The 14,832-nt window shown below is 37.4% G+C and overlaps 1 protein-coding gene across 1 annotated transcript in view; it reads left to right on the forward strand.

The window, feature by feature from the left end:
* Positions 1-13,828, forward strand: part of LOC104602563 (clathrin heavy chain 2-like) — a 29,966-nt gene extending 16,138 nt beyond the window's left edge. The window contains exons 6-30 of the mRNA XM_010266290.3: positions 961-1,059; positions 1,171-1,279; positions 1,995-2,074; positions 2,155-2,382; positions 2,494-2,559; positions 3,946-4,062; positions 6,240-6,437; positions 6,635-6,751; positions 6,939-6,998; positions 7,224-7,310; positions 7,556-7,639; positions 7,726-7,860; positions 7,953-8,015; positions 8,101-8,205; positions 8,281-8,393; positions 8,487-8,739; positions 8,851-8,987; positions 9,065-9,343; positions 9,438-10,440; positions 10,849-11,334; positions 11,452-11,622; positions 11,702-11,887; positions 12,484-12,606; positions 12,692-12,802; positions 13,210-13,828. Coding sequence (XP_010264592.1) covers positions 961-1,059; positions 1,171-1,279; positions 1,995-2,074; positions 2,155-2,382; positions 2,494-2,559; positions 3,946-4,062; positions 6,240-6,437; positions 6,635-6,751; positions 6,939-6,998; positions 7,224-7,310; positions 7,556-7,639; positions 7,726-7,860; positions 7,953-8,015; positions 8,101-8,205; positions 8,281-8,393; positions 8,487-8,739; positions 8,851-8,987; positions 9,065-9,343; positions 9,438-10,440; positions 10,849-11,334; positions 11,452-11,622; positions 11,702-11,887; positions 12,484-12,606; positions 12,692-12,802; positions 13,210-13,371 — 4,572 coding nt within the window. The 3' untranslated portion in view covers positions 13,372-13,828. The remainder of the gene's footprint in view (positions 1-960; positions 1,060-1,170; positions 1,280-1,994; positions 2,075-2,154; positions 2,383-2,493; positions 2,560-3,945; positions 4,063-6,239; positions 6,438-6,634; positions 6,752-6,938; positions 6,999-7,223; positions 7,311-7,555; positions 7,640-7,725; positions 7,861-7,952; positions 8,016-8,100; positions 8,206-8,280; positions 8,394-8,486; positions 8,740-8,850; positions 8,988-9,064; positions 9,344-9,437; positions 10,441-10,848; positions 11,335-11,451; positions 11,623-11,701; positions 11,888-12,483; positions 12,607-12,691; positions 12,803-13,209) is intronic.
* The last annotated feature ends 1,004 nt before the right edge of the window (positions 13,829-14,832 follow it).

A 14,832-nucleotide genomic window follows, 5' to 3' on the forward strand; every position in this document is an offset into this window, starting at 1 on the left:
TGAATCCCTTTCTTTTCCAAGACCGACCACATGATCTCTCTAGTAAATCTATCATAAGCGTTTTCTAGATCAACGAACACCATATGAAGATCTTTCTTCTCTCTTCTATCAATCGTCTCAAAAGAAATATAGCTTCCATGGTTGATCTCCCTCGTGTAAAGCCAAGTTGGTTCTCTGATGGATCTGTTTCAAGTCTGTATTCAATTATATTATATTATATACACACACACACACACACATATTCATGCATCCATGTATGTATGTGGGCATATGTATCAATAATTTTAAGTTAAAAAAATAATTCAATGTAAGTATGGTACTATTTAAGTCTTAACGCACCATAACCTTCTCCCCATATGTAGTTAACACTAATTGGACAATTCCAAGTTGAGTAGTGAGAACATTTTTTTTAAGGTAAAAAGAAGTGAATAAATTGGGCTAACCTAATCCCAAAGTCATCAGGTTGGGTTAAAGTTGGAGAGTTCAACAACCTGTGATTGGTTGGGGTTGACCTCAACTCAACCTGATCCAATCTGACTTGCATCCCTATATAAAATGCCATTACCTGGTGTTGGTCCCAGCTATCTGGGGTCTTGAATACAGACCTAATCTTTGGCATTTGTTTTTAGCACAAAGTTGCCACTTACAGAAACTCATGTTTTCATGCTTGTTGGCCAAGATTTTACCGTTACACCATGCAGTGGCTCCTGCCTTGCGCCCCTGGATGCTATTATTGATTCTTTCCTTGCTGATTAGAATTAATTTTTTTTTACTCTTTCCCCTGTTTTTTGATCACTTTTCATTCAATATCATTGGCTTCATATGGTGTTAGAGGCTATATTGATCAGTTATGATCTTATTTTTTTATCTGGTGATGGCTAAACAATAAACTTTTATGGTTTTTCTTCTGACCATTATAACTGCTAGAGTTTTTATTCTACTTTTAAAATTTGGTTGTAGAGGCCCCAACTGGTCAAAGGAAATATGCAGCTTTTCTCTGTGGATCAGCAGCGCAGTCAAGCTCTTGAAGCACATGCTGCATCATTTGCCTCATTTAAGGTTTGATTATTTGTTTCTCTTCTTTTCTGCAAGTTGTGATTTTTGAGCAAGCGTCATATCACTCTTTTATTTAAATCAGGGCATTGTACTTGTTTCTGTTTCTGTATACAGGTTCCAGGAAATGAAAACCCTTCTATTCTTATTTGTTTTGCCTCAAAGACCACCAATGCTGGCCAGATTACATCAAAGTTGCATGTGATTGAACTTGGTGCTCAGCCAGGTCTTTTTTTCTTTACTTGCCTTTTTTTTTAAATGGTAAAGGTAAAATTTATTACTTAGATTGGAAGAGTGGAAAAGCTGGTGATAAGAAATTACTAGCTTATCCAGATACTGAACCAACAATTACCCCTTTGCATTTATCCTTATAGTTCTTGTACTTATTTATTATAAAGGGGAGAAAGAGTTATATATATATATATATATAGCGGAAAGAAGCAATATTGTTCAGAATTATCATTTGATTTATGTTTTTTGTTAACCTTCTTCCGACATATCCTGAAATTACAAATTGAGTTGATTGTTTTTACTGTATTGCAATGTGTCTACAAAAAAAGAATATATATATATATATACTGATCCTCTTGCATTTTTTCTCTGTATAGAGTTCGGATCTGCTTCCCACAACACATTTCTAGCCACGTTCACCCCAACTGCACATTTGGAACATTGGTTGTACTTTACACTGCCAATATTCTTGAACTGCAGCTGGATGAGCGTTGACAGCAATGTGTTGTGGTCACTGGTCAGCAGATCTGAACTCTGTATATGCTCAATGATTTTCTTTCATGTTGTGGATTTGGGAAATGATGTGTTTTCAGCTTCTGAACTGTGATATCATATTTCTTTTATATTGAAAATCACTTCTCTTTGGTTATCTTGCTATCTTGAACATCCAATTAGTGATGCATTACTGATGTGTGAAATCTTGGGAGCAGGCAAACCAGCTTTTACTAAGAAGCAAGCAGATCTTTTCTTCCCTCCAGATTTTGCTGATGACTTCCCTGTGGCAATGCAGGCATATTCTTTAACCAACTATACTTGCACTAAGTTCCAATGAAATGTAGACCAATGCCAAGTTTCTGTCTTATTTTGCAGATATCCCACAAGTACAGTTTGATATATGTAATTACAAAGCTTGGTCTTTTATTTGTATATGACTTGGAGACTGCTTCTGCAGTTTATAGAAATCGTATTAGTCCAGATCCTATATTTTTGACAACTGAAGCTTCTTCAGTTGGTGGATTCTATGCTGTGAATAGACGAGGCCAGGTGTTATTGGCTACTGTCAATGAAGCAATGATTGTTCCTTTTGTCAGTGGTCAGGCATGTATAATCTTCTCTTTTGTGCTATAGAAGATTGAATTATTGTTTTTTCTGGTTGATTGCAGCTAGTTATTTGTTCTGTTGATAAATGCTCTTCATTGACTGTTACAGTTGAACAATCTAGAGCTTGCTGTTAATCTTGCCAAAAGAGGAAACCTTCCCGGGGCGGAGAATTTGGTAAAGTGATCCTCTATTTCTATTTCTTTCCACTTAATTGAAATTCCTGATTATTATTGATTCCTGGAGAATGCAGGGAATCTTTAATTTTATGCCTGACTTTCTTAGGATGCCAAGTTTGATTTCTTTGTAGGGATTTTGATATTCAATCATAACTTTGGTTGATCTGCCTATGGGGTTAGGTTGTTAGTCAGAATTGGCAATCCATCTCTTCAGCACAACATTGAAGAATGAAAAAGGAAGGAAAAAAAGAGAACAAATGATCCCAGAGAATGCCTTCTTGTTCTTTCTCCAATGATTTGCCATTCTGAGAAATATGTACAAGACATATTCCTGAAAAGTGCCCAAATGTTATTTTTTTTTAATTTTATTTTTTCACATCACCTCATCCTTGATAAAAAGGAAAAGTTAAAAAGAGAAACCCTTCCAATGGTTTTGCGTTATGTTCCAGTGACTGGGAATCTGTAGACCATCTTTTTATCCTTCGCTAATTCAGCAGGAGAATCTGGCCTTTTTTCTTACCAAGGCTGGAGTTGAGCTGGGTATTTCCTGAGTCTCTTGGAGAGATGGCAAAAAGCTGGAGAATAGGGGGACAAATGCTAGTGGAAGGGCAGTTTGGAAAGTATTTTCAGCAGCTGCAGTATGGTCGATATAGATTGAAAGAAACTCTCGTATCTTCAATAAGAAAGTGTCTCAGGAGGATTAAGCTATTAGAAAAGTTGTGGGGTTGTTTTTTTCTTGGCTTTTGTGTTTAAGCTGTTCAGAAGTGTCACTTTCCATTCTCTGTTGCTGTTTTTGATGAGCCAAGAGCATCTCTCTTCCTGCTGCTTTTTCCTTTTTTGCAGAAGAGCATTTGTATATGTTTATACAGTGTTTCACTGTATATTTTGAGGGTTCGTTTCGACCCTTATGAAATGAATTTACTATTAGGTTTCTCAAAAGAACAAAAAGGAACAAAGAAAGAAAACCAGGTCTTTCAGATGGTGAGGACTACAAGCATGAGTGATGAGTCATACAAGTAATAAAGGCCATTACCCAATGTTGGTCCCAGTTATCTGGGGTCTTGAGAGGTAGACTAGATAGAGTCATAACCTTTGGTATTTTTTGCACAAAGTGGTCACACTCAGACTTCAACCCAGTGTTCTGATGCTCTCATACCAGCAATAGTAATGTTTTATTTAATGCTTCAAAATTTATTGTTTAAATCTTTTTTTATCAGTTATTTTTGGTATAAATCTCCTAATTATTGGTGTATGATGTCTGAGTGTTGTATGTATGAACTGCTTATTAGGTCTTATTGTAAAGATGCTGTTAGTCTTATGTGTCATGTACTTAAATTCCATATTAAAAACATGCCTATTTATAACTTATCTTTCTATTACTCAGGTTGTGCAGCGATTCCAAGAACTGTTTGCTCAGACTAAATATAAGGAAGCTGCAGAGCTTGCTGCAGAGTCTCCACAGGGAATTCTTCGTACTCCTGATACTGTTGCAAAGTTTCAGGTACTGTAATTTTTATATGACTTATAACAGATTTTATTTGTGTAGCTTCTATAAGTTTATTATAATATTGTTGCTATATTTGCTCATTTGCTATGGCTATGTATTTTGTTTATAAAGAGAAAGAAAAATTTATGCAGTGGCTTTGAAGAAAAATAATGAAGCAAAATGTTGGCAACATAATGAAGAAAAATAAATGATCAGATTGAAAAATTTTTCCAACCTTGTGACACCGCTGTTTGTGAGACTGTTTGCCAAGTCGTTAGCACATTTTTGCATTTGTATGTTCTGTCTAGCCACCTAAAAATGACTGTTTGATAATATGAAAGTATTGAACACGCAGGTCATTTGAGGAACCATATGATCAGCTGATAGAGTATCCTGCTCTGCACTAAAGCTCATCATAACCAAAGTGATATAAATGTTGGAGGCCATGGGAAAGGTTCAAGGACCTTGTCTCTTGCACAATTGTTGATTGTTCTCTGCCTAGGATAATAAGTACTAAATCATGGTGGCCCCACTGTTTCTAGAAACATCTCCAGTTCCTGTTGTCCCCAGGGTCCAAATAGATCAAACATTAGATTTCAATTTGATGGTGTCATCCTGGGGAAGGGACCAAAAATAAACAGTTCCTGCATGGTATGCCAGACCCTTGAATGAACAGAACTAATTTTTCACATTCAAGATTCAACTATTATCATATTATGCACTTGAATAGTTCATTAGTGGAAATTAGTTACAACTAAATTGATAATCTCTTGGAGTGACCTTTGCATTTAAAGATACTCCCAAATACATATCTTTGCAAACCTTCTTTCTGCCAGACAAGGTGCCATGCAGACACCACAAAATGTTAAACTTGATACCAAAAAACATCTGGAGTTGGTACCAAATCATAAAAGCAAAGTGAAAATGGATAAAAAAGTGACACTCCAATTCCCTATTGTTCTTCATGGGTTTCCTGTGTACTTGCCACACTGCTAATGATGCCCTTTTTCTTTAGACCAAGTCCTGCCTTGAATGTCTGTTTCTTTTATATGATTTATTGCCATTTGTTTTCTATACTTTTAAACACGAAATTTCTATTTTTCTTGATCCTTTGTTTTGTTTTGTTTTGTTTTTTATGGAGACAAATACAAAAAATCATTAAAAGTAAGACAAGCACAACCGAAGAGGTAATGAGAAGTCGTCCAACAAAAAGAAAAGACAAAAAAAGGTACAATACATCAATCCCTCCAATCCAGCTCCAAAGATTTCCAAAAGCTGGTCCCAAACAACTCTCTTGTAACACCTGAAAATTCTGGAAGAATCAAAATCAAATTCGAAATTCTCCTCCCAATGACTGAACACATCTCTTCATTGGTTCTTCACAAAAAATCTCCTATTCCTTTGTTTCCAAACATCCTAGTGAATCCCAAATGGCACACAAGACCAAACAATTTTAACTTTCTTATTTCCATTCTAAACCGGAAAGTCTGAGAGAATCTCCTTGGGAATTCTTGGAACCCACATAACCACAACAAACAACCTGAAGAAGAAACTCTGGATGTACTTTGAAAAGCCAGGCCCAGATTCCGTACAAACTTTTCCTACCCACTCTCTACCCGCTGTGAATTGGAGCCACACATCTCTTAATTCATAATAGAGATGTGTTGTTCCAATTCACGATGGGTAGAGAGTAGGTAGGAAAAGTGAATAGGAAATCCCGAGTGGAAAAGCCACAACCAACTAATAGATGAACTTCTTCCTCTGCACGTTCACACAAATAACATCTTTTCTCTAACTGGATTCCTCTGCTTTTCAAGTTATCTTGCATAAGGTTGCTGTACAATGCAACCAGCCAAGCAAATACCTCTACTTTTTAATGATTCAAGACCGGCCTTATTGCAACTACTAATCATATGGGGTTTCTTGGACTGAATGTCTTTAAGTAAGGATAAATCGCTGTTAGCCTGGGTTCTTTTTTGTTTTGTTTTCCTTACTGCTGATAATACCTTCTGTGTCAGACTATACTCAACCTTGAAGGCATGTTTCTTTTAATTAAGGGTTTGTCATTTGCTCTCTTGGATATAATGCTTTTGTTAAAGAAACAAGAAATTACTATTATTCCTTGTTTTATTGTCTTAGAAATTTTGGAAAAGGTTTAATCCAGTTCAACTTATTTTACTTATATTTTGCAGAGTGTTCCTGTGCAAGCTGGACAAACGCCACCTCTATTGCAGTATTTTGGAACTCTCTTGACTAGAGGGAAACTTAATCCATTTGAGTCGCTGGAGTTGTCCCGCCTTGTTGTGAATCAGAATAAAAAGAATCTTCTGGAGAATTGGTTAGCTGAAGACAAGCTTGAGTGTAGTGAGGAGCTTGGAGATCTTGTGAAGGTTTGGTTGTGAATTTGAAATTGTACTTTGTTATACTACTTCTATGAGAAATTTAGTAGAGACTCTCCTGCAACATTTATATATTATAAAAACTGCATCCTATTTCTCTGCATTCAGTTTGCATCCTTTACTTTTAATTTGGTTTGATGATTCCTTTCTTCTCATTTTTGGTATCTTGATGCATGTTTCCTTTGTAGACTGTGGATAATGATCTTGCTCTGAAAATATACATCAAAGCTAGGGCCACCCCAAAGGTTGTTGCAGCTTTTGCTGAACGAAGAGAATTTGACAAAATTCTCATATACTCGAAGCAGGTAATTGTTGTATGTTTTGCATGTTGGCAGTTATCCCACATCCTGTAAACATGACTTTTATTGTTTTGAAAGTTTGGGAAAATACAGCTAATGAAGAATTTATCTTTTTCTTTATTATTTTTTTCGACCTTTTTCTTTATATCATTGAGTGCTAATACTCAAAGGACATGATTTCTGCATAATACAGGTTGGATACACACCTGACTATCTATTCCTTCTGCAAACAATTCTGAGATCCGATCCACAGGTACTTTATTTATGTTGCCTAAAAATATTTTGAGCAATTTCATATCTTTTTCTGTTTTCAATTTGATGAACTGTTAAGGTGAAACTTGAACCCTTGAAAATTGGCTATTTCAAACATCTGGTGGATGGCAGCCCTCTTCCTGCATTTTACATGCTTTGCTAAAATAAATTTCACTGAAGCATATTTCTTTTGAACAATAGCTCAGAATTTATTTCTGGATGGCAGGGTGCTGTTAACTTTGCACTTATGATGTCACAAATGGAGGGTGGTTGCCCAGTTGACTACAATACGATCACCGATCTCTTCCTTCAGGTTCATCTTTTGTGCTCTGCATTTCATCTTTTTTTTTTTCTTTGGAAGGGAGGAGGGTTAGTTTGACAGTAGGGTGAAATTATGTTTGGTTGGCTATCTGATATTGTATTTAAGTGGAAAAATTTGTGCTTGCTTTGCAGTTCATGCTTCATTTGGCTAACAACTGCTTTTATTCTTTCTCCTCTTATTGCACATTTTCTTTCATGTAATTGTCTTACAATTGTTTTTGGTATTCTTTACTCCAGAGGAACATGATCCGTGAGGCAACAGCATTTTTGCTAGATGTTCTGAAGCCAAATTTGCCAGAGCATGGATACCTTCAGACAAAGGTTATTGCTTTTTAATCAAGCTTATACTATGTGTTTCTCATTTTCACTCATGTAGTCAGCCTCCATGACATTTGTCCTCTGTTCAGGTCTTGGAGATCAATCTAGTGACATTTCCAAATGTAGCGGATGCTATTTTAGCTAATGGAATGTTTAGTCACTATGATCGTCCTCGAATTGCTCAACTTTGTGAGAAAGCTGGTTTGTACATGCGTGCTCTTCAGGTAAAGTGTGTGCTTGAAAATTGTAAATGGGAACTTCAGTGTTAAAGAGAGCTACCACTTTTCCTTGGATTAAACATGGTTTCTTCATGCAGCATTATACTGAGTTGCCAGATATCAAACGTGTGATTGTGAATACACATGCCATTGAACCACAGGTTTGTGTGCTTCAATGTTATAACATTTTCTCTTATTTGGTTTGTGGAAGTGAAAATTTGTTACTAAATTTGCATATTTTTCCAGTCACTTGTAGAGTTCTTTGGGACCCTTTCCAGAGAGTGGGCACTGGAGTGCATGAAGGACCTTTTACTTACTAATCTTAGAGGAAATCTGCAGATAATTGTGCAGGTAACTTTCTGTTCTTTATCTAGTATTTTATTATTCCAATTCTTTAATCTAGTCTCACCAGTATGTTTCTTGCAGACTGCAAAAGAATATTGTGAGCAATTGGGTGTTGATTCTTGTATAAAACTCTTTGAACAATTTAAGTCATATGAAGGATTGTACTTTTTTCTGGGATCATATTTGAGCTCCAGGTATGTCCTCTGGGGAATAAAAGTAGTGCTCTTTTCTTTGTTTTTACAGTCAAATTCTTTTGCTTATTTAGGTTATTTTTGTTACTGGGACAGTGAGGATCCTGATATTCATTTTAAGTACATCGAAGCAGCTGCTAAAACTGGACAAATAAAAGAGGTTGAACGTGTGACAAGAGAATCAAATTTCTATGACCCTGAGAAGACAAAGAACTTTCTAATGGAAGCAAAGCTTCCTGATGCACGACCATTGATAAATGTTTGTGATCGTTTTGGTTTTGTTCCAGATCTTACACACTATCTCTATTCAAACAATATGCTTCGATATATTGAAGGCTATGTTCAAAAGGTAAAAGTTTGCAGAATTGAACCTGGATTGTCATGCTTGTCAGCCCAAGATTTTACCATTGCACCAAGCAGTGACCCCTTCACTAATGTTTTGAATCTTTTTGCTTAACAGGTCAACCCTGGAAATGCACCTCTAGTTGTAGGGCAGCTGCTTGATGATGAGTGCCCAGAAGATTTCATTAAAGGCCTTATTCTTTCTGTTCGTTCCCTCCTTCCAGTGGAGCCCCTTGTTGAAGAGTGTGAGAAAAGGTTTGTTCTCTCGCTTTCTCTCCCCCTTCCAACATCCCTCCCTCCCTCCCTCTCATGATTTTGCCTTTTGGTTGCAGGAATCGCCTCCGTTTACTCACTCAGTTCCTGGAGCATCTTGTGAGCGAGGGAAGTCAGGATGTACATGTTCATAATGCTCTTGGTAAAATCATCATTGACAGCAATAACAATCCAGAGCATTTTCTCACCACCAATCCATACTATGATTCACGTGTTGTGGGTAAATATTGTGAGAAACGGGACCCTACACTGGCAGTTATTGCTTACCGAAGAGGACAGTGTGATGATGAACTTATCAATGTCACAAATAAGAATTCATTGTTCAAGCTGCAGGCCAGGTTTATATACTATTTATCCAGTAGTTACATGTTATTGTACCCTTGTGCTTTTCTTTTTGTTTTGAATTATACTTACCCTTTCCTTCCCTTTCAGATACGTTGTTGAGAGAATGGATTCTGATCTTTGGGAAAACATTCTTAGACCTGATAATGTGTATAGGAGACAGCTTATTGATCAAGTTGTATCTACTGCCTTGCCTGAAAGCAAGAGCCCTGAGCAAGTTTCTGCAGCTGTTAAAGCATTCATGACAGCTGATCTCCCACATGAGTTGATTGAGCTTCTTGAAAAGATTGTGCTCCAGAACTCAGCCTTCAGCGGAAACTTCAATTTGCAGAATCTCTTGATCCTGACAGCTATCAAAGCAGATGCATCGAGGGTAATGGATTACATTAATAGGTTAGACAACTTTGATGGACCTGCAGTTGGAGAGGTGGCAGTGGAAGCACAATTATATGAAGAAGCATTTGCTATCTTCAAGAAGTTCAACTTGAATGTCCAGGCTGTGAATGTTCTTTTGGACAACATTCAAAGCATTGAACGAGCCGTGGAATTTGCATTCCGTGTTGAAGAGGATGCTGTTTGGAGCCAAGTGGCCAAGGCCCAACTCAGGGAGGGACTAGTGAGTGATGCAATTGAATCATTTATCCGTGCAGATGATGCCACTCAATTCTTGGATGTCATCCGGGCTGCTGAGGATGCCAATGTGTACCATGACTTGGTGAGGTATCTTCTGATGGTGAGGCAGAAGTTGAAGGAGCCCAAGGTGGATAGTGAACTGATTTATGCTTATGCCAAGATTGACAGGCTAGGTGAGATTGAGGAATTTATTCTAATGCCAAATGTAGCCAATCTCCAAAATGTTGGTGATCGCTTGTATGATGAAGCCCTGTATGAGGCTGCAAAGATTATCTTTGCATTTATTTCTAACTGGGCCAAACTTGCAATTACACTTGTGAAGTTGAGGCAGTTCCAAGGTGCAGTAGATGCAGCTCGAAAGGCGAATAGTTCAAAGACATGGAAGGAAGTTTGCTTTGCTTGTGTTGATGCTGAAGAGTTCCGTTTGGCACAAATTTGTGGGCTCAACATCATAATACAGGTGCATATATAAACATCCTCCTTTATCAATGGTTATTTTGATTTGGAAGGTCATTTGTTATATAGCTTCTCTGTTAACCATGGCAAATTGTTCAATATCAATTACCTCTTTTTGGTTCCACGTACTGGTCCCTCATATTGGAAACAACCTCTGTTTCCAATTGATCCATTGTGACTTGGATGACCAAGGTCAAATCTTGGAAACGGCCTCTCTGTATGTACAGGGGTAAGGCTGCGTACATTGGTCCCTCCCCAGACCCCGCATTGGTGGTACCCTTGTGCACCGGCCTACCCTTTTGATTGTTGGTCCCTCAGATCATTCTTTGTTTGTATAGCACAAGCTTACCTTTTTCTAATTGATTAGATCTGAATGCATATTTACATCATAGTATTTTGTTGGCTGTTCTAGGTGGATGACTTGGAGGAGGTTAGTGACTATTACCAGAACAGAGGATGCTTCAATGAGCTAATCTCTCTCATGGAAAGTGGTCTGGGCTTGGAGCGCGCACATATGGGCATCTTTACCGAGTTGGGAGTCCTATATGCTAGATACCGCCCAGAGAAGCTTATGGAACACATTAAACTGTTCTCAACACGTCTTAACATTCCAAAGCTAATACGAGCCTGTGATGAACAACAGCACTGGAAGGAACTCACCTATTTGTATATACAATATGATGAGTTTGACAATGCTGCAACCACCATTATGAACCATTCTCCGGAAGCATGGGACCACATGCAATTCAAAGATGTTGCAGTCAAAGTTGCAAATGTGGAGCTCTACTACAAGGCGGTTCACTTCTACCTACAGGAACATCCTGATCTTATTAACGATCTTCTCAATGTACTTGCCCTTCGTGTGGACCATACACGTGTAGTAGACATAATGCGGAAGGTCTGGTTGTGCTCTTTATGATAATTTGATTTTCCATATTTCACTCCCTTATTAGGCTTCAAAATGTATACTGGATTAACATTGTCTTGGTTATGCAATTGTTTCTTTGAGTTTCAGGCGGGTCACCTGCACCTTGTGAAGCCATACATGGTAGCAGTTCAGAGCAACAATGTTGCTGCTGTGAATGAAGCTTTGAATGAGATCTATGTTGAGGAGGAGGACTATGATAGACTGCGAGAATCAATTGATATGCATGATAACTTTGATCAAATAGGCCTAGCCCAGAAGGTAAGCATAATTTTACTAAGCCCCTATTGACTGACCATAAAGTGTATATTTTCGCTTAAATCTTAATGTGTCTGAACAGGTTGAGAAACATGAGCTTCTTGAGATGAGACGCATTGCAGCTTATATTTACAAGAAAGCAGGTAGATGGAGACAGTCCATTGCATTGTCTAAGAAAGACAACCTTTACAAAGATGCCATGGAAACATGTTCACAGTCTGGTGACCGTGAACTTTCAGAGGAGTTGCTTGTTTATTTCATTGAGCAGGTACATCTTTTAACCTTTCTTGCTTTTCCTATCTTTATTCTCCCTTCTCATCTTGGTTTGTTTTTTCAAGATGGGAAGTTTACTTTTGCTAGATGTGTTGTCTAGGAGCGATATCTATACACAATTTGTGATCTTAAATGAGCATGCCAAAGATTTGCCACATGACCCTCTCTATGCATGTGGCAAATTGACACCTATTGTCTAGGCAGATCCAGACCCGCTGTCACCAGGGTTGGGAGGTTATGGGTTTGGGGGATGGGCTACTCCCCTTTAGGTAGTCCTGGTGATTTGCCACATGATCTATTCATGTGGCAAGTTGACACCAATTGTGTGGGCAGATCCAGAACCGCTGCCACCAGGGTTGGGGGGGGGGGTATGGGTTTGAGGTATGGCCTACCCCCCATTGGTTAGTCCTGATAATTGCCATTGCCTCGTTGACACCTAGTCAATATTTTAATCACACTGATAGAATTATTTTCCTAACCGTCTTGGAAGAGATTTAAAAAGTTCTAACCAACAAATTACCATTTCACCTATTCACCTGGGTTCTTTTGTTCTGCAAAATTTTGAGCTTTTTTTGTCTGATGTATATTCAGGGAAAGAAGGAGTGCTTTGCTTCTTGCCTCTTTGTTTGTTATGATTTAATTCGGCCTGATGTTGCATTAGAACTTGCCTGGATGAACAATATGGTCGACTTTGCTTTCCCTTATCTCTTGCAGGTGATCTCTTTGTTTCAACCATTATTATTTTTTACATTTAATTTTGAAGGTTATTCATCACTATTCTTCACATCTGTATTTTCAGTTTATCCGTGAGTATACAAGCAAGGTTGATGAACTTATAAAGGACAGACTCAATGCTCTTAGTGAAGTGAAGGCTAAGGAGAAAGAGGAAAAGGAAATGGTTGCACAACAGGTATGTCAATTAGAACTCTGCTTTATGACTTTAGTGCTTCTCTTGGAGTATTTGTGTTCCCATATGTAGGCAGGATGCTTTTCATAGGGGAACAGTTTGCTTCTCCACACTTGCAAAACTGCAGGTTGTGTGAGCCATTCTTGAATATACCCGATTTGGTTGTCAGTCTCATTTAATTTGCCTCGGTGTCTTTTTGGATGGATGGATGGAGATGCATCGTATTTGATCGAGTTATTTATGAGCCAAATTTTGGTCTAGGGTATGCCTGTGAAATGAACCAAGATCCCACCCTTATGCAAATGGGGGAGGCTCATCTACTGTGATTCCTCACTTTTTATTGGAGAATTCTATCCTATTGGATGTGTGATGAAGTGAAATTATGGTTTATTCATTTTTTTTCATTGCAGAATATGTATGCCCAGTTGCTGCCTCTTGCTTTGCCTGCACCGCCAATGCCAGGGATGGGAGGAGCTTCAATGGGTGGAGGTTTTGCACCACCACCACCTATGGCTGGCATGGGTATGCCTCCAATGCCACCTTTTGGCATGCCCCCTATGGGGACATACTAATTTTGGGGTGATGAGTTCCAAATGAGTGTAGTAGTTAAATATCAAAGGAGGAAGGGGAAGCTATCTGTCTATATGATCTGCAGTTACACTTGGCGGATGGAATTCTTTCTTCTCAAGGGGGAATGTGAAGGTCTCAGGTCCTGAATAAGTTCTTTGGTCGGGTTTTTTTCATAGGGTGTGCTTGTATCTTCAAATATTCTTTTGGTAGCAGAGGCATTTTTTTGCTGCCGTTGAGGCTGAGCTGAGCATCTTCTGCCTGCTGGACTGTTACTGTTGTTTGGCACCGTGAAAATGTTGAACTCTGGTGTAGTCGATGTAATCTAGTGATGGTTGTGGCTTTGTTGCCACTTGTATAGGTGGTTTAGTCTTCTTCGTTGATTAAGAACCTTTTAATTTTAGTGGTGTATTTGATTGCTTCCCCTTGTTTTAGGGTTTCACTCTTATCCCATTTGGCTTACATGATGCCTCTCGCTATGCCTTTCCCTTGTTGGGTGTAATTTGAGGATCTGCATTAGATGTCGTCCAAGGGTCAAAATATAGCAACATATCGGGCTGTATCAGCTTATATGTATCGTTCCGACAAGAACCCGGTACACAATGTGTATAAATCATTTGTTCCATTTCTTTTTGTATGTATCAGCTTGGCCGATAGAGATCCAAAACAGCCCGATACATTTGATCATTTCGGTTCATCATTAATTTCGTTAATCAATATTTAATACCGAATCTCTCATTAGTGTCTTACTCCTTTATTTAAGTCTAATTTCTCTTTCATTAATTAGCCAATTATTCTCAAGCAAATTTAAATTTAAATTTGAATTTTAGTTCCTAATTCAAATTCTTTCATTAATCCCTTTAATTAATAATTTCCTCTCATTAATTTTGTTTTGTTAGTGTAAAACTTCAAATTTTAACTGTATCAAGATTTGGACCTTGGTCACTTGATTTTAAGAACCACAAGTTCACTAATGAGCCACACATATTTGTTTGCTATGATCATATGCATTTTTCATTTTAAGTAAAGTTTCACTTTCCTTAATGTGTGATAAATGTTTATTAATAAATGTTAGAATTAATTATTAAAATTTATATACTAATAAATATTAAGATTAATTATATTGGTTTTTTGAAAATTGATATTCACATTTTAGTATTTTTTTTGTTTTTTTTACATTTTAGTTATTTCATCATTTTTCAATGATTACTAATTGTGTCCCGAAATGTCACACTTTATATAAATTGTTAAATTATGTTTTTTTACATTTAAATTACTTATTTGCAATCATATAAAATTTGTAAATATTGTTTGTAATATATTTTTTAGGATTTATTTGAATTTTCTTTTATATGTATATATATCTTGATTTTTTGTCCGTGTCTATACGTATCCAAAGTTTATCCCAATACATTTCTTAAAATTATTTTTTAGGTATACCTTACGTTTCTGATGCTTGATGTCGT

The sequence above is a fragment of the Nelumbo nucifera genome, chromosome 2 (genome assembly GCF_055504915.1).
Source record: "Nelumbo nucifera cultivar China Antique chromosome 2, China Antique-T2T, whole genome shotgun sequence".
NCBI classification, from domain to species: Eukaryota; Viridiplantae; Streptophyta; class Magnoliopsida; order Proteales; family Nelumbonaceae; genus Nelumbo; species Nelumbo nucifera.